Below are 19,171 nucleotides of genomic sequence, written 5' to 3'. Positions count from 1 at the left end.
ATTGCATGCTCAGATCACCTAGCTACACACTAAAAAAAAAATTATGGTTCTGTCAGCTATAGATGCTGAGATATGCCACTCAGAAATTTGATCAGAGACCAAAATTTGCATTCTGAGAAAAATGAGAAAAACAATCCGAGTGCTGTTTATTGAAGAAAAATTCAAAATTATTGGTCCAGTGGCCTTGGGCAATACCTAATAGCCTCCCAGAATGTAGTCTGATTGCTTGCTATCATTGAAGTGGCGCTTTTTCAGCATGCACTGCACATTTTCTGCCGATTTGTGCTTTTGTGCACATGCAGCTTTCCTTTGCTTGTCTTTCTCTTCCATGCGCTTGGTTGCCTGGGGGCTGGAGGTCAGGTTCAGCTCTTCCAGAATGCATGCAGCAGTACTTTCATTTCCTGCATTAAACTTCATTACAGCCTCAGCCACAGCAGCCTGAACGGTAAAAAGTGAGGCGTGGCGCTCCTTTCGGTCAAGTGCCCATATCATTGAGTGTAAGGATTCATTATTATTCCGAGTTTTGCCTCGCTGGATGCACTCAAGAAGCTCCTTGTTAGAAACTCTTTCATATACAGGCAGCAAAGCATTGCAGACATGAGGAGGCAGGTTGTGTCGGTGACGTGGCATGGTCTCACCTCGGGCCTCTGCAGCATTCGGTCAGCACCAAGACTCGGGGCATGTTGGACAGAAGCTGTGGTTGGCAGTGATTTCATTAGAAGTGACATGATGATAGGTGGCCATCACAGCCCTATGTGTGGCCTCCACATCACCAATGTGTGATTTCAGAGCCCGTGCATAGTATGACCTAAATTTAGAAATTAAATCTGCCGTAAGCTTTCCTTTCCCACCAAGGGATTCTCCACTAGAACCTCTCTGTTTTGAGACCACATTGCGCAGAGCGGTTCCCATGCGCTTCTGTACATGATTTATGCAGTCTTCTTTGGCAATTCCCATGTAACCATAGCTTCTTCTTGCAAAGCAAGGAAAGTGCGGCTGTCCCCATCGGACAGTATGGTTGTGTACCTGAGCTTGTGCAGTTCTAGGGACCGCTTGAATAAGATGAGTGCAGCCTCTACCTCCATTTCGCCAGCCTTCTTGTTGGTGTTCTTCTGGCATATGTGGCTTGCTTTCCACGCTGAGTATGTCGGGTCATTATCTTTCGGGCCCCGTTCGCACGCGGCGCAAAAATTTCTGAGCACAACGTAATCGAGCACAAGTCCAGTAAAGAGCTCGATAACTGTCCCGATTCCAATGTGCGAGGAATGCCTGCGTGTCATCCACAAGCCGTCAAATGAGACTGCGATGTAACCTGGGTGTCCGAGATTTAGCTCCGAGTACACCTCCCGAACGCATTGTGCGCAGTCAGCTGTCATCCTCAGGGCTGCACGGTCCACCGCGGGCGTCAACTTTTCTTTGAAGTACTTTTGCCATGTTTTCGTGTGCAAACCCCTATGAGATATATTTATTGCCGAGAATATATCATTTAGTTCAGCATGCTGATTTCCGATGGCACATGCGGCAAGAATGTTCACAACGAACGGATTCTTTTTTTGACCGCCGATCACACGCGGCGAACTCCATTCAGAAGAAACGTCGCCACAATTTACACACGAAACCGTCAATTTCACAGCAAGGCCATTCTCGTTGCCACATTTGCCGATGTTCACATTACCGCAGCACACTTTGTACTTCACACACGCTAGTAGCGCATTCACAGACTCCAAACTAACAACCGTGAAGGTTGCGTCAGTCGTGTCGCCGAGCGGTTCGGCAGTGGTAGTCACGGCGTCTGCGGTTGCACCGAAGAAAGCAGCTTTGCGCTCCGTTGCAGGAGTCGATGCCATCTGCTGCAGTTTCCCATGTGCTTTCCTCGTAATTGCTGCCATCTCGGAAGGTTGCAGCCTCGGGGTGCCTCGTCGAACGCGACCGCTGTCTGATGTTTCAATGTCCGCGGTCGCCGTTAGGCCTAGGCCTAACACGGTCCCCACATCGCACTGCGATTCAGATGTGATGCTTGCGGTTTCCGCAGAGCTCTTCTTCTTGAAGTTGTCAGTCAGCGTCTTCTTCCTCTTTTTTCCGAGCTTGTGCGCCGTGCGGAACTTAAGTGCTGACATTGCTGCAAAGTGCACTAAGAACGATACACAAAGTGCCTCCCGCTTGAGCTCACGGCCGGCCGTGGACGCGCCAAGCAGACGACGGGAAGCTTGTCAGCCAATCGGATGACACATTTCAGTCACATGCTCCGACTAGGAAATAGCAGCGCACGTTGCGACTTTTTTAGAGCCTTCTTTTCCCGCAACCAATAAGCGTAAAAGCACAGCAATGGTGCGAAATTGAACACGAAAAGCTGCTCTTTCGAATGAGACCAAGATGGCGGCGATCACTGCCGGAGAATGACGGCTGCTTGTCGTGGAAAGATCGTGGTTTTCGCGTCAAAATCTGCCTCAAGTGTGCGCGGATCTGCGTTTTTTTAATCGTATTACAGTCGAAGTATTGACTCTGGAGTTCTGGAATTTCACAGGCTAGTAGAAAAACAGCTGCAGATTAAAAAAAATCTATTCCTGAAAAATCGATTTTTTTGCGATTTTTTCGCCCCAGAAGCCATCTCCCCCCTTAAAGTCAACGAACAGTTTGACCGCTTCCTTTCTCCGGGCCCATGTTGCGCCACTCCAGGGAAACCTGAATCAAATGGCGATATGTCGTCTCCATTTAGAAGAAGAATGACGCAATCACAAGTTGCGAAGTGTGTCGGTCCAGACTCTAGACATGGAAGCGACGTTAGCAAAACTAGAAGAGGCCAAGCCTGGAGATGCGCCTCCAGAAGCGAACATGAAGCATCAGGGGCAGATCAAGGAGGCGGAGGCCAAAAGTGCCGCCGAAGCCGGAAAGCTTGAGGTGAACGTTTTACTGGAACTGTCTGAAGGCAAGCGGGAGCCCTCACAGTTGTCGTACGTGGAAAGACCATATACAAGCAGCTCCGAGATCTACCTGGACAGTTCGGTATCGAACGGCACTTCAACATCGTCGCCACGGGATGAAGCGTGCCGCAGATCAAGCTATGTTCCTGATAAGAACCTGAATCCTGAATCCAGAATGCCCTGTGGCTCGCCTGGAAGAGCTAGATGCCTTTCTCAAGGAATGCAGCCCCATCGGGAGAGCGACGCAAGATGTGCAAGACCAGCAGGGAGCTCTTCCTGGCTGTCACCGTCGCCGTGGGTCACCGTCGGCTTTGGGACGCCATCTCGACGCGCACCAGCGCGGAGTCTGCGGAGCCTTCCGGCATTTTTCACCCCGTATTGCTGCACTGGAGTCTGCGGCCATTGCCGTGGGACGGCATCACTTGAGTCTGCCGTACTTTCCGGCTGGCCTCCCTAGACCCGAACAACCTGGAGCGTCGCACTGCGTCATGCTAGGCTTTAGGGTTAGGGTTTTAGGGTTATCAGCTCCAAAAATTTTTGTGGTTTGTCTCGAAGAATAGACAATAGGTCCTGGTGAAAAAAACTTGCGTTTAGAGAGCCTTAATAGGCTCGAATATTGGCACAATCCTCAAAAAAAGGAAGAAGAAACCGAAACTACGCAGCCAGGCTATTTTTTGGCCTGGTGCCAGGGACCTTCCGATCATTTTCATGCCTGCCATTGTCACAATGCACATGCAATAGACAGGATTTTTACATGATCGCTTGCCCTGTTGTGAGCGATAGACTCACTTCTTCGGGAGCCTAATGCACAGTTCCTAAGTGGGCTTTCCCACATGCCATAACTGACTGAAACGAGATGGCGGTGGTCGCACTCGGAGAGTTAGCAATAGGACGAATATCATGGGTGTGGGCGTTAAGTATGCAACACATCATGGAACGATCAACGAAAAAAGAGCGTGCTCTCTCGCTTTGATTGCTCGAAGCGGGTGGTCGGCCATCTTGTTATCAGGTGCCATTTGTGGGAAGTCAAGCTGTGGAATTTCACTTAAGGTCAAATAGTAGCAGACAAATGCGATCGGTCCACGTGATAAACTCCAGAGAAGAGGATGCATTTCTATTTTCCTGGCACTTTAAACTCTATCGTCAGATAATTTTCCAAGCTATTGCAGTTTTGCCATGGCCACATTTATGAAAGTCGGTGCAGTATACGATCGCTGGCCAGAATCCCATTTCCCGCAGTATACTTGGAGCTCCATGTATCAAAAAAGAGAGTTAAATTGTACACTGACTTCGAAAAAAACAAAAACAAATTATGGGCAGTTTTCCTGGCTGCTCGCGCTGGCGGTCACTTTTCCCGGCAAACAGTTGTGACAGCAACTCCCGGTAACCTCCGGTAGGCGCCCAAATCCAAAAATGCTGAACCACTTGGTCTGCCGCAAGTCAGCATGGCCGCAAGCGACGGCACCGTTTTATCGCCTTCTATCTTCATTTGAATCTGACTGCTGGCTTTGCAATTCTACTGTTGTGTGCTTACTGCTCTGACGAGCTGCGCACATGCTGTCATGCCATATTCGCGGGGTTCATGGAATGCTGCAGAGAAACTTTTTCGGAATGTAGATTGACAAGTGGCACTAGAACTGATGGTACAATGCAAATTTTTCTCTACTGCTCCCCTTAAGGAAGTGTTCACTGTGTTCAAGCTGAGTTCTTATTGACAGCTGTCATTGTTTACTCATTGCCTCTGTTCAAGTGCAGCACAGCTCTGGCTGCAACTGTGGCCTCCTTTCTGAAATCAAGCTCCGTAATACAGAGTGGAGACTCTCGCATCAACACAATGTCACAGGATGTCATAGAATGTTGTGTCAAGCGATGATATGTCATGCAATGATATGTCGGGAAGTGATGTCAAGCCACAATATGTCCTCCAAAGATGTGCCGTGCCATATGTCATGAGGTATGTTACATGACGATATGTCACCAGATATGTCATGCAACAATATGTCATGAGTTATATCGTGCGACATTCTGTCCTGCAGTGATATGTCAAAACAGTATGCTGCGCAACAATATGTCACACAGCGATATGCCATGCTAAGATATGCCACAGAATGATATGTCAAGTGACGGCATGTCGTTCGCATAACCATTTGACTGAGACATCAAAGTCCAGCCACAGTAGGCACACAGTGTGTAGAAAAGAAATCAGCCTTCTCTTTCCACCAAGGCACCTTGGGCCATCACTTTGGTGCTTATGCATCAGGTTTCACAGTTACTGCACCCATCCTGGGTATACCCTATGTTGCTCCACGCAGGACGCATCACATGCCCTTCACACAATCTTTGTTGGCATCGACACAGCTATCCACCTCTTATGGCACTGAAGGTCCTGTTCTGACCATCATGCAAACACTGTGGCGTATTTAACTTGTTGCATTCAGTAGATTTATTGAAACAAAATTGCACCATCGTCCAAATCGTCTCGGCATGACTTGGCGCCCACATTTTACTGGCACTGATGAAGTGCTTTCCAGTCAGCACAGTCATCAGAGCCTAGCTTGGGGTCAATTTCAAGGCTGAAACAAAAATCTGACAAGACGACATACACGACTTAGTAGAGAGCTCGATTACTGTTCCAACTCTGATGTGCAACAAATGACTCCGCATCATTCAGGTACCATGAAGCACACAGAAAGATTAAAATACCAGTTTTCATGTACGTGGTTACCTTTGCCACTAAAACATAGCAACCTCATCTGCATGTGCTACAGCGAGCATCCACATCCAAGAAGTAGTTCATAACTGAAAATTGTAATCAGAGGTCTAAATAACTGAACGCCTGACTGCATTGTCCATGATTTTCAGTGCTAAACACGTCATTTTATAACTCTAAATTTTTTCATCATATCCTCACCGTGGCTTCGAGATGCACAAGTGATATGCAGAAGAGCAATATGTTCCTTCCCACACACTACTTCGTAGCATCCACAATGATGCATGCTAATTGTACAGCGAAGTATATGTTGCCACACCACAGAATTCCGTGCAAAGCTTTCATCTATTGCAATTTTGCTGCCATTCAATCAAGCCCCTCGAATGTCTCCCACTCATGGAACCAGTTTCTGCTACCCACACATTGCTATCTTTGAGAATTCTTCACTCGATTCTCGCTCAGCTCAAGCCCACAAATGTGTGAGCTCAAGCCCCCCAAAAAATAAAGTACACAAATGTGTGGGCAAAGTAATTCTTGCATTGAAGCACTGTATTTCTCTTTTTTCTACCCTGTATTGCACTTAAGTGTGTCTGCACTTGTGAAACAGATGGATTGGAAGCCAGCGCTCACCTTTGTGGGTCTTGGCCAGGTTCTCGGCCGTCAGTGTCTCCAGGACTGTCTTCATGGCTCCCACTCGCGGTAGCGTCACGTGTTCCAAGATGGGATAGCCGTTGGCCCTTGCATACCTGCACACATGGAATATTTCAATGAATGCACAATCATCGAGAGCTCCCTAAAGACTTACGACACTGAAAGGTGGCTCTATGTAAGCACTTATGCCATAAGAGCGGCCCACATAAGGTCCACACACATCAGAACTGCTTTCACTTAGCTTGGCCTGCAGTGCAACTATGAAAGAGCAAGTGTTTTCTGCAGTTACAAAATCTCACAAAAAGTGCCTTTCTTTACACCCCATGTTCAATTTTCCGAAATATGCACACAAGCTCTAACACACAAAATGAAGCTGGGAGTATAATCACTATACTGTTAGATATACAGCTACACCTTCACAATGTTTTGTGGTACTGAGTTATAAGCACAAGCATAACAAATGTGCACGACATTGAAAAGAATGGCATACTAGCACTTGGGGTACACTTAAGCTCCAAGCTCCACCTTTAGAGTAGGACGCGGTAGTACTAACAGATCCCTTCAGCAAAACGGGGTCCCCTTTGCATACAACTTCACAGACAGACTATGCGTAACCTATTATTAAAGGGGCTGCGAAACACTGCTTGAACGGATGCTGGCTATATTTCAGATAGATTCTTTATGTCAAACAGATGCTGACTCAAAAAGAATTACGGGAATCGATGCACAGGAACCGGAGTTATTCAATGACGAAATTTCAAAATTCAAGCAAACAAAATGCTGCCCTCGACTCAATTTTTGTGGGGCTTCCCATTCCCATTTCACTCTCCAAATGACGACAACAGGCAAGACCAATCAATACAGCCTATCTGAGCACGTCGCGCAAGTTTGCACACCATGGTTGCCTAATCGCTGTAACTCGTTCTTGCCAAGGCTAGTAACATCGTTTGTCGCTTTCATAGTTACAACAACCACGTGAATGCTCAGCTGATCGAGCGTCGGTGATGCTTTATCATCACGTCGACGGCGCAGAAGGGAACACTGATCAGTGACATTCCCTGATTTATGGATCCGAATTCGAGCGCGAGATACTGCGACGGAGTGACGGCCTGCGCAAGATACTAGATACCTTTAGGATAGCGCGTACCGCTACTGCTTACCGCGTATCATGCCCGCCACTAGGAACGCGCTGATCGGTCACGGCGAGCAAGGTGCGCGCGCTGTTGACAGGAATTTGGCAGCGGCGGCAGAAATCCCCCACAAGCTGACAATGTGCAGTGCTAAATGTGAAACGAATGGCTTTCTTTGCATCCTTCCTTGCGACCGAAACAGCGCTTGTAGACTGCAATGGCTTGATCAGATCAATTTCGCAAAGCCATTCTCAGATACCTAAAGAATAGCAATAAGTGCTGTGCGCTAGGTTGTAGGATGTGTACAGAAAGGTGCGAAGTCCTTCGAAGCAAAATTACAGACAGAGCCTCTGGTGGTGTATTTTTGTTTTACTTGCATTAGAGCACTTTTATCTAAGGCATATAATTAGTTTCAGTAAATCTCAATTAGTTGTCATTAAAATAAAATAACTGAAGCCTAACTAGTTAAATTATTACAGCTAGTTAAAACACTTTCTATATTTTGCAGCTTTGATTGAAATAGGGCAGTAGCCAAAGACCTGCCATAAGGAGCTATGCTGTTAGTATTATTGTTCAAGGAAATCATGATATAAAAATGTCAAATTTTGTCCAAGCACCATAACATTGAAACATAGTTATGTGATATAATGGATCACAAGATTTGAAATGTTTGACTCAGCCAAAGAAAAATAGCATAGCTCCACAGTTTAGTTCATTCTGAATTCAAAGGTATAAGATTAATTTAAATTGCACCATAAAAACATATAAACTTCCGTAAGGCTAGTAATGTTGGCAAAAAACATGAAGCTGTTTGAAGTGCACACGTCAGCCATTTGGAGCTCCCTGCAGTAGCCTCAAAATACACCGGCATGTAGACATGCAAAAAATATTTCACAGTAATGAGTAATACCAGGTAATGGGGAAGGGGACCAGCTTTCAAACAAAACCAAGATGGTGGCTGTCGAGCATGCAGTCATGGGAAGTGATTGGCGTGAAGTCCAGCCGTATTTCGCTCCAAAGTCACCATTTCCGAGCTTCGTAGGCATGAAATATATAGATATTTTAGTAGTTGGAGTTTGAATTTAGACTTTGAAACTTTTTAGCCAGGAACTTTAGAGTGCATTGATCCCCAATATGACATTTTTGCAAAATCGAAATTTTTGCATTTTTTTATCATTTCAAGACCCGCGTTTAAGCAATGCGCCACTGCACCCACAGGTGGCCATAACATATACAGCACGCATTGATCCCCAATATGACATTTTTGCAAAATCGAAATTTTTGCATTTTTTTATCATTTCAAGACCCGCGTTTAAGCAATGCGCCACTGCACCCACAGGTGGCCATAACATATACAGCCACCAGTGGGACAGGTGAGACACAAATTGCTCTTACTGAGCTCCTGTAAAGCTCATGCACAATGCAACGGTGGGCAGGTGGCAACTGCATTGAATTCGTTTCAATTAATTTCACTGCCATGTGCTATGTAGAGCAGGTAGCTCACGACCCGGTGGGCAGGTTGCTGCTTGCCACAGTGGCCACCAGTCATTAATTTCCCTGCCACCTGCTGCAGTAGACAGGTGGCCCAAAACCTGGTGGGCAGGTGTCACAAGTGGCCCACCTGCTTTTTTAAACACGACCGACGCTGGGTTTGCAATGAACGGGACACTGAACACAATCCCTCTCGCAAGATTTGATCCTCGGCGCTTGGCCAGATTGTTTGAAAACAACGCGAGCGCTCTCACGCTTTTTATGTGACATGCACCTTGCCTTGCGTTTGTGATGTTAGAAAGTGTGCCTTGTTTTATTTTATATCTTTTTATGTATTTTTTCATCTGCCTCCTCCCATCATCATCATCCCCCATCGTGACCCTGTTTTTTCTCCTCTTCCCATTCCCCAGTGTAGAGTAGCAGGCCAGATAATCATTTTTCAGACCAACCTCTCTGCCTTTCCAGTCAATAAACCCTCCCTCTCTGAACGCTATCGTGCAAAAAACTACCATAGAACCTTGCTCATTTGAAGCCCTTTGGACCATGTAAAATATCCAAATTAACATGAAAGGCCATGAAGCGGTGCCCTCGAATGTAGCCCGGCTGACAGCGGTGAACCGAACAACAAATGGTTTGTTAATTTAGGATTCCAGCCACAAGACGTTACCAGAAGTTTACTCTCAAAACTGCCAGTCCGGTAAAGTGTCTGCCATCGCGATCGGGCTTGGGAAATAGAGTACAATTCGAATTTTTTTCTTTACTGAAACCAATTTATAAACAAATTTTACTTTTTTTGTTTTCACATGGAACTCCATGTAACCCGCCAGGCATGGGCATCAACAAGGGGCATGTACTACCGACAGCTCGGGCGAAGCTACGGTAGGCCCTGCATATAGGTGAGTGCTGCGTGTACGTCGACCCCCCTCCCCCACTTTCGAATGGTCATTTCCATAATCAAAGGTTGACTTATACGTGAAAATATACTGGGGTGCGGCCGTTGGTGCCATTATTTCTTTCCATTACATCGTCGCTATCTTCTTCATGGCTATTTATCTGGTTCTGACACATTTTCAATAGTGCATTGATGTGTTTCAAAAAGGGGGGGGGGTGTTATCAAGGCACGCTGGTTCCAGCACCATAAAAAAAAAAGCTCGTCGTGCTTGCTCCATGCATGCATCAGGTGCGACTTTGCTTTGGCTTGGTCTTGGCAGTGACGCCTACCGGCATCTCCTTGCCTCACACCTTTCTTAGCCCCCCCTCCAAAGGATACATGACTGATGCTTATGCTGCAGAGCGCAGTGCTGCATACCTCTGGCTGGTGGCCCGTCGTTTGTGGAGGAAGCCACCCTCGGGGAAGAGGACGACCCACTTGAGGCCCCTCCGCAGGTACACCTCCGCGATGTGGTCCCTGAGACGCTGCAATTGGGTGTTGCGCGTGTCCTTGCCCTGCATGGGAGCCGTCACCACTGCCGTTGGGAATAAGGACTTCAGGACTCAATGGGATACTACTCCAGGCAGCCACCCCATCTTTACCGCCCATGCGTTCATCCCAACGTAGTCCGATGCAAAACGAGGAAGTCTCTGGACAAGGTACTATCACCAGCCTTTTGCCATTCCCGCTGTCTGAATAAGGCGGCTGCATTTCCTATGATATTTACAGTGAAAGGAGTGTCAAAGGGATTTGTAACTTGGAGAAACCGACCACTACTACACATAGTTCTAAAAAAGCAAGGTAGTCACTAAGGCATGCCAGTAAATGTTCATCTCGTAGAACAGCATCAAAAAACAGACCAGCACGAAAAAATACACAAAAATAATAAGAAAAAATACACAGCACATAAAAAAATAGATTACACACAGCCACTGGTGAACTCGGGCTGAGCAGACACTTGGGCCACTACCTTGGCACTCTAGCTACTGACACAGGTACTCGAGCTACTACACAGGCACTCACTCAGATTACTACGCAGACATTCGAGCTACTACGCAGGCACTCGGGTTACTACACAGGCACACGAATTACTACACAGGCACTAAGATTACTACATGGGCACTCGAGCTACAGAGGCGCTGGGGCTAATGAACCTGTATGCTGCCTGTGTGTTCAGTGTTTTGTGCTCTGCATTTTGCACTGTTCTACAATACGACAGGTAAAATGTTCCAGCACTTGTGGCTTAATTCTACCCATCATTCTGCTGTCTCTATGCCTTTGAAGTGCTCACGGTGCATCTTGCAATGCTGCAAGCAACCACAATGCCAGCCGTCTGCTTTATGATAGGCTCTGCTGCATGCACTAGCAACTGCTCCAAGCATGCACACAGTAGCCTAAGTAAATCACCCAGGCACTGCATTTCAACAACTATGGAAATTGCATAATAACAACAAAACTGTGAGCCAAGGCTACATATCTGATTGTGCGCAGTACTCCACACTGACATGCGCTCTTGAATACTGCTGTTCAGGCCAAAATGCACCATACAAACAAACCACGGTCGCTAAAATGGACCTCGACCCTTAGGAAAATATTGTATGTTAGCCTAAACCTACTGAACAATGAGATGTTACACCACACGTTACATCACAAAGCACAAGCAATGCCCCGATGATACCTGATCACGCTACGCTAAGCTACTGTCTCATCTGCCTGATACCTTGCCATATTTTCCCTTCCTTTAGTTCCTATGAACTTCACAGAGGGCTACTGCTAAACTGGCGCAGTGGACTGGGGTTAATTGTACTTGCAATAACTCAAACTGCTGATGCTTTGATGCCTCAGCATCAAGTGTACTGCAAAGGATCCGTTTGGTTCAAACTCTCTATAATTTAACTTTTAAAAATCATCACACTACTTTGTGTCTGAGTTATTGGGACTTGACTTTAATTTCTTTCTCTTTAGTTCCACTGTTGGCATCGCCTGCGCCAGTGTCATGCAAATGCTGGGTCAAAAATCAACAGACAATCCAAGCCACGCAAAACGTTCACACGACATACGCGAAAAAACACATGCTAGACATCACGCGACATGCAACAAAGCTTGATGTACAGAGATGTCCACTCCAGCAAATCTTGATACATTGATTTACTGCATGAATCCTCAACTGGCGCCATACTGCTAACTCTAATGATGTTTCAAAATATCAAAAGCAAACACATGTGGTTTTAAAAAATCAATCTCTCGTAGAGTACTTGGTTCAGGATTTCCCACATCTCACCAAGTTTCGGGCACTTGCCTGTGTGATGAAGAAGTCACCGTGCGTCATGGAGACAGCTCCAAAGTTTGTGTACTTGAAGAGCCGGTCCATGATCCACATGAGGTGCTCGGTGACCGAGCGCTTCCCTTGGAAGGAAGCCATGAGCAGCGGCACATCGGCCGTTGACTGGTGGTTGACCAGGACCAGTGATCGGTCCCCGTAGCACTCGCTCACGTCCTCGCCGACCTCATCAACTGCACAAGATGAGGGGAAGAACTGTGAGGTGACAAGGGCTACATTTTTAAAGGAGACACAGAGGAAAATTGATGTTGGCCTGCATCGACAGACTGCCATATAATAACAAAAGACACGACTCTCGCAGGGAAAGGGGCTTCTGTAAGCTGAAAAAAATTACTGCGGAATGAAATACAAACGCCGCCACCCCTACCCATTTTTGGAAGCAAGCTTCAGCGCGCTGACATAGGTTTTTGGGCTGGATACCCGAGACTAGGTGATCCTGGATAAAAGGGATCTTATAGTTTCAGCCAAAACCGGAATTTAAACCAAAAGAAGAAGGAAAATTTTGCAAGCCAATTTTCATGGCAATAATTGCGTCATTTGCTGCTGCACAAACGTCAACATAGCCACAAAGAATCATAGAGCCCAACACGGGCAGAAATGCCAAAGAAGGAATTTTTACTCTGAACAAAAGCTGGATGTTGTCCACAGTATCGCTTTTTAAATGGGAACTCCAGGGGTTTTTCCAACATTCTGAGTTGATTATTCCATCACATTCTTCGTAGTTTACAGTTTCCGGTGCAAGGAACCGTTTTACAAAATGCTAAGTAGAACTATTTTAAAATAGAAAGAACATCAAACTGAAACAGAAACTCAGTTCATGATCAGGGACGATGCTGCAGTTGCCATAGACATGACGTCACAAAAATTATTTGAAAAACACTTGTACCTGCATGCACTGAAAGCTGAAATTATGACTGCAATTTACGACTACGTTAATAAAATGCCTCGCATGACCTAGGCAAGACACAAAATTTGCACTTCACGTGGGGAGTAGGCAGTAACATGCGACTGATCTTTGCGACATCACAAACGCAGTATTGCTGGCAGAAATCACCTGAACTGTAGGCACGAAAATGGAAGAGTTTAAAATGTGTTAGCACATGAATTAAATCTTGCATGGCTGCCAAACTTGGTGGAAACTATCAGGACAGAGAGGAAAGCCTAAGTAAAAGTTTCATCAGAATAAGTGAATCTTGAAAAACCACCAGAGCTGAATTTCAAGAGGAAACAGACTTCTGTGAAACATAAAACTTAAGGGTCCGACATGTGATGGTCCACTAGGTCGACACAGTGAATACCAAAGAAATGAGAACATAGCCAGGCATGGCCAGAATTCAGATGGGTAGGCAAGACTGGGAGATTTGCTCAGACACGGTGACCGTACCTGGCACGCACAGAGATAGACAGTTTCAGGAGAGGCATTTGTCCTCCAAATGAGTAATCTAGAGAAGAAGAGGGATGGTGATGGTTTTTCACCTAAGCTGTACAGCGCTTGGCGCCCGAGAAGCACAGGCTCAACTAAACATGCAAGCACATGCACAGTACAGACGCCAGCCAAAGGGGGCACCAGTCAATAGTTTTCAGATGGCAGCATATCCAGTTCCTCTACAAATCTTTTTATATAACCCTTGAGGCAAGCGGTCTGCAGGCTGAAGAGAGAGCACACAACAGCCTCACTCCATTACTGTCATCAATTACACGATCAAGTGCCTGCCATCACTCAATGTTCAGCATGGCAGTGGCCGCAGGGAGCGTAAAAAAATGCTAGCACAGACTGAGATGCAGCGCCTGCCAACATCAAAAGCACCGAAGTTTGGGCCAGTTGGTATTGATCCATCTTGAGAAAACGAAGCAGCACGAAAAAACGGGGACGAAAAAGACACACAGCATTCGTCCTGTCGTATGTGTGCGTTTTTTGTCCCCGTTTTTTCGTGCTGCTTCGTTTTCTCAAGATGCCAAAATCAACTCTACTAGTTATTCCTACCAACCGCAACATTGCAGCCTTGACAGTCACATCACTGCCAGCAGAAGTCTGCGCAAGCCACTCAGCCACAGTGGCCTGTGGGCTTGCGTTACCCAACAGCAGCAGTAAAGGAGCACTGACATGAAATGTGCACAGAAAAAGTCAACACAGAACGCCGTACAAAAGTAGAACATTTTATGACAGTTTATAGGAAGCAGAAAAACTTGATGCTTCATCACTCATTGACTATGCGATGCCAAGCTTAGTTTTTTTTTATCTCTCTTGACGAGTTTCCACCTTGCACAATGCCACAAGAAGTATGTGCCAAAAGAACACTTTGGGCTATGAGGCACACCACAGTGGATAAATTTTGTTCATGCGGGGTTCTTTTAAAGACAACTGAAACCTCAATATATTCCCATGTTCACCATCACTGAAACAGAATGTAAATGGAGGTACGTTTGAGGCATGTTTTGTCTCCATTTACATTGTGTCTCAAGTTTCGCTAATGTTTATTTGACCAAGCTGCATTAGTCATTAAACCAAAACAGTGGCGAGCAACCTATCCAGTTTTAAGGTCAACTGAACTGAACAACCAATCTCAACCTCTGCTCTCAACAGCCTGCAAGCTGACAAAATCTGCAGCCATATAGGAAGGTGTACCAGTTTGTGATGTCCATATATAAACTTATTCATTGTGGAAATGCACTTGTATCGCAGCATCCCTGCTGTAAGGAAGTTTTTTTTTCGTTTGTTTCTCTGCACTGGACCCATCATCTTTTCAATGACCACAGTGGCATGCCCCCACTTTTTACTTTGAGGCCGAAATAGCGAGTTTTCAGTGGCCTGCCTGGTTGGCCCCAAAGCCGGTTGTCCAATCCCAAAAGGACAGCCAGAGTGACCCCTCCTTTCCAACAATTCCTGAAAGATCAGCGTGAGCACGTGTGTGTGTTTTGTGTGCACACATGTTTCCAAGTGTGTGTGTGTTAATAAAAATAAGACTAACCGAGACACAATGGGTAAGGACCAAAGTACCAGAGACCGCAAACCAAGCGACAAGCGAGAAGCAGTGGGCAGTGTAGGTGAGTGAGATGTGTGAAGAATGCATCAGTGTGTATTTTAGTTTCGTAGCTAAGCTTTCTTCGTAAACAAAGCCTTGTGTGTGTTTGTCTATACGTGTACATCTAAGGTCGATCCATCAACTTGTGAGCAATAACACTACTTCGGATCTTGAAAACATCTGTGCCCATATCAATACAATATACCGGTTGCACCATGTCATGAGAGGTGGTGCTGCAATAGCTCGTTGCACCTATATTCATTTATGTCCAACAAATGGAGGCAGTGACACGGCAAGCATTCAGGATGCCCAGCCAGCAACCATTGCGCTGCCTCACCACGCCCACAGACGCAATCACAAAGACTGAATTTGTTCCTAGCCCTTGAAATATGCTTAAGTTTGTAACATCTTTATAAATAAATATATTCATGTGGCATCTTCCTCACATCATGGCATACAATTGTGCGGCATTTTCCTCGCATCATGGTACACAATGAACGCGGCTCCTGATTGGACCTAGGCCCACGCCCAAAGACCTTTGCAGTGTTTATAGAGAAGAATTGAAGCACGTGAATCTCAGGCTACTTGAAACATGTCCAGCGTTCAAGCTCCCAGTGAACAATTTTGGTCCAGCGCAGGGTACGTCTGGGTGGGGAGACTGACCGTAGTACTCGGCGCTCCAGCTCCAGAAGGAGACCATGAGCAGGAGGAGGCGGAAGAGCTGCCGCTCAATGGCCCAGTAGAGGGGTGGGAGCAGCACGCGCAGCGGGTAGAAGATGACCCACATCCAGGCCAGGTAGGTGGGGATGCAGTACAGGTTGTTGGCCAGCACAAACATGACCCGCAGCCAGCACCGCACCTGATGCAGCAGCCGCCGCAACTCCATCTCCTGCAGGCACCAAAGAGGAGTACGCGCACCATGTGATAACAGGACCACAAAAACATAAACATCGGCACACATACAATTTCACAGTAGTTAACAGCTCTTCCACCTTTCCACAACAAAAATAATTACTCGCAGTGAGTGAAGTTTGGACCACCCCAGATGAAAATGAACACTTGGCAGACGATCGTCACAGGTGCCTATTCCGGAAAAGCACTTTTCAAGATGGAAGCAAGAACTGCTCCAGCTGAACACAATTTCCGGTTCAATAATTCAGCTAGAAGCAATGTCATTTCAGAAGGAATTAAAGGTTTCTAGCAGGAAAGGTTTGGTTTCCAACTCAATAACAAAAACTCAACACAGTAAGATATGATGAATAGCAACAAAAGATCTCCACCTTTCTAGCAGCCAAACCTTTTTGAATGCAAAGCAACCATTTCCAAATTTGCAAGACCAGCATTAATATGGCATATTAGGAAAAGAAAATAACACTGCTTCCTAACTGGTTCCTTAATGAACCTCTCAAAAAGATTACTACGCACGGTTATGAGAGCATGGTTATGCAACAGTAAATATATTGCACCTACTAGGCACACATTCAACCCATCCTGCGACACCAGAAATTTTCTCGGATCTCTCCCCCCCCTTCCCGCCCCCCCTTCCCCTCGAAAAAAATCCTGGCTACATGCTTGGCTCTTACGTGAAAGATGAATGATATAAGCTCACAGGTAGATTGTGAGGCCTTGTCTTTGGAAACATCAAATGCCATTTCAACCTGGACCTCCACGTGGGTAAAAGCGAGAGGTAAAAGGAAGGATTGCATTTAGCCAGCATGAAGTAAATGGGTGGGACTGCAGCAGATACAAATGCTGGGAGTGCACAAACGCTGCATGAGCAATGCACACGCACCAAATATGCATGAAACGAGAAAATGACGATAAAGCAGAAACAAATAAAGCAGGGAAAACATTGTAGTCATCAGGGTCACAGACTGATAAGTACGAAAAGAAAGAATGAACAGAGCAGTGCAATTACGAAGTGTATTGAGAACACTGATTAGACAGGCATGTGCCACGTCCATACTGTAGCAACCACTGATGAGGAAATCAGTCAGAATGCAACTGCATCTTCTTGATTAGGTGTGGAACAGCAATAAGTCTTTTTGCAACTCCCTGTTGCATTTTCAAAGCATGTCATCCATTTCCCACAACGAAACTATTCAGTTAGTTGGCTTTGTTTATTCACAGTGCACATTTTGCATTTCCCAATCAGATCAGTGCTTCAGGAACATCCCTGCATGATAGCAAGGTGCTTGCTCGCTATAAAAAACACAATATTCTTTCACAGTTAGGCTAAGGAAGGCTCAAATATAATTTAGTTTTATTTTCAAGATAGAAAACAAATATCGCATACTATGCTCTCGTATATGTCATTTACATCATCACTGCCATCATCAGTGGCAGCCCACATGTTGCATGCACCAGAGGACAAAGGCTGCCCTCACCTACTGACTTCGCAGTGATACATCAGTCCTGTCCAACACCAGCTGCAGCCACTAGTTCCCATCACAGCAAGCATTCGAATCTCATCTCGTCGACTAACTTTGAGGCATCCCCAGCTATATGGTTTCCTCAACTTCCTTGGAATTCGTTCTGTTACCTTTACGAAATTACACATACATCTGCCACTTTGTATACTCTTACTCACAGTTTGCTGTCTCTGAAGTTAAAGCAGGAGTTGAAGCTGGTGCTGGCCAATCAACGATATCATTCTCAAAGCTGTGCGCATTGAAGAGCAATGCACAATCGGCCAGCGCAGTGGTTAACAAACATCGAGCTATCCCGACTGCCGACGTCAGCCGCAAGAGCCAGTCGTCAAACACTCTGCGAACAGCTTTGGAAATTAAGCCCCGAATTTGCCAGCATAAGCCAAAGCTTGCACTCTGATGCTGACTGGTGTGACTCCAGTTGAAAATTCATACCAATATCAACTCTCATCAGGTCTACCATTTCTTGTTCCCTGACCAAAAGTAACAACAAAGTTGCATTTATGGGGGTTGGGATTACTTTTTCCCACGCAGCAATGATTTGCAGTATGTTTTATGGGGGCAACATCCCAAAAATACATGCAGGCAGAGGGAGATGCTGTAGCCATGGGCTCCGGATTAATTTAGACCACCTTAGGTTCTTTATTATGCTATGACATATCAGAGCAGAGGAGCGCTTTTGCATTTCCCTATCATAGAAATGTGGCTACTGCACCAGGGATTTGATCCCACGACTTTGGGCACAGCAGCTGAACACCAAAGCCACCGACTTACTACTGCAGCAGGCAAGAACAGCCTGCGACTGGTCCACATCTCTGACTTTGTCAATCATGACATCCTATCAAGTTATAGCCAAAGCACTACAACATGCAAGCAGCTCTAAATGAAGCTCCCAATTTCCCAACATTGCACTGCGTCATCTAGAACACGGGCACATTCCAGCGAAACAAAGCAGACAGCCAGAAGACAATGAAATGTAGGGGACTGCAACATGTGGAAACTAGTAAAAGATATCTCGCTGAGTGCCTAGGTGAAAATACATTAGTGTGGAAACATGCATGACACAAATGCTATGCAATAACTTTGCTCAACGGTGACACTGACTGCCCTCAGACTATGATGTGAACAGCTACTTTAGTGACTGACTCATTCAAGCAAGGGAAGTGAAGCACTGTCCACATGGTGAAATGTTTGAGGTGTTTACAACACTCCACTGATAAGCGGTGGCTACAGCAATGCAGATAAGCACTGCAAGCCAGTGCAAAGTTTGTGATACGGCTAGCACAGCTATGTGCTGGTGCACAGGAAAACGTGTTATCAGAGCATGGCATACTTGAGTTCAAACTGGCGGTATACTCGGCCATACTCGACCGGCTCCTTTCCTGGAGACCTTGCATAGCACCCCCCCCCCCCCCCCAACCTCCTGCCCCCAGTGCCTCTCATCGCGTGTTGGCAAATATTTGCCAAGCATAGCCTGACATGTCGGCAGCGCCTTATGCAGCAAATGACAAGAACACCTGCGAGAAAAGGCTCTTAAGACGTGG

The 19,171-nt window shown here is 46.1% G+C and overlaps 1 protein-coding gene across 3 annotated transcripts in view; it reads right to left on the bottom strand.

Annotated features, from left to right (window-relative positions):
• LOC144132683 (acyl-CoA:lysophosphatidylglycerol acyltransferase 1-like) overlaps positions 1-19,171 on the bottom strand; it is a 125,720-nt gene that overhangs the window by 13,894 nt on the left and 92,655 nt on the right. For all 3 annotated transcript variants that reach the window (XM_077665275.1, XM_077665277.1, XM_077665276.1), the window contains exons 2-5: positions 15,862-16,087; positions 12,134-12,348; positions 10,213-10,349; positions 6,262-6,377 (exon numbers count right to left, since the gene is read on the bottom strand). In XM_077665275.1, coding sequence (XP_077521401.1) covers positions 6,262-6,377; positions 10,213-10,349; positions 12,134-12,348; positions 15,862-16,087 — 694 coding nt within the window. The remainder of the gene's footprint in view (positions 1-6,261; positions 6,378-10,212; positions 10,350-12,133; positions 12,349-15,861; positions 16,088-19,171) is intronic.

This window comes from Amblyomma americanum, chromosome 5 (genome assembly GCF_052857255.1).
Source record: "Amblyomma americanum isolate KBUSLIRL-KWMA chromosome 5, ASM5285725v1, whole genome shotgun sequence".
Lineage (NCBI taxonomy): Eukaryota > Metazoa > Arthropoda > Arachnida > Ixodida > Ixodidae > Amblyomma > Amblyomma americanum.
Note: the sequence above shows the minus strand (reverse complement) of the source record. Positions and strands in the feature narration are given on the sequence as shown.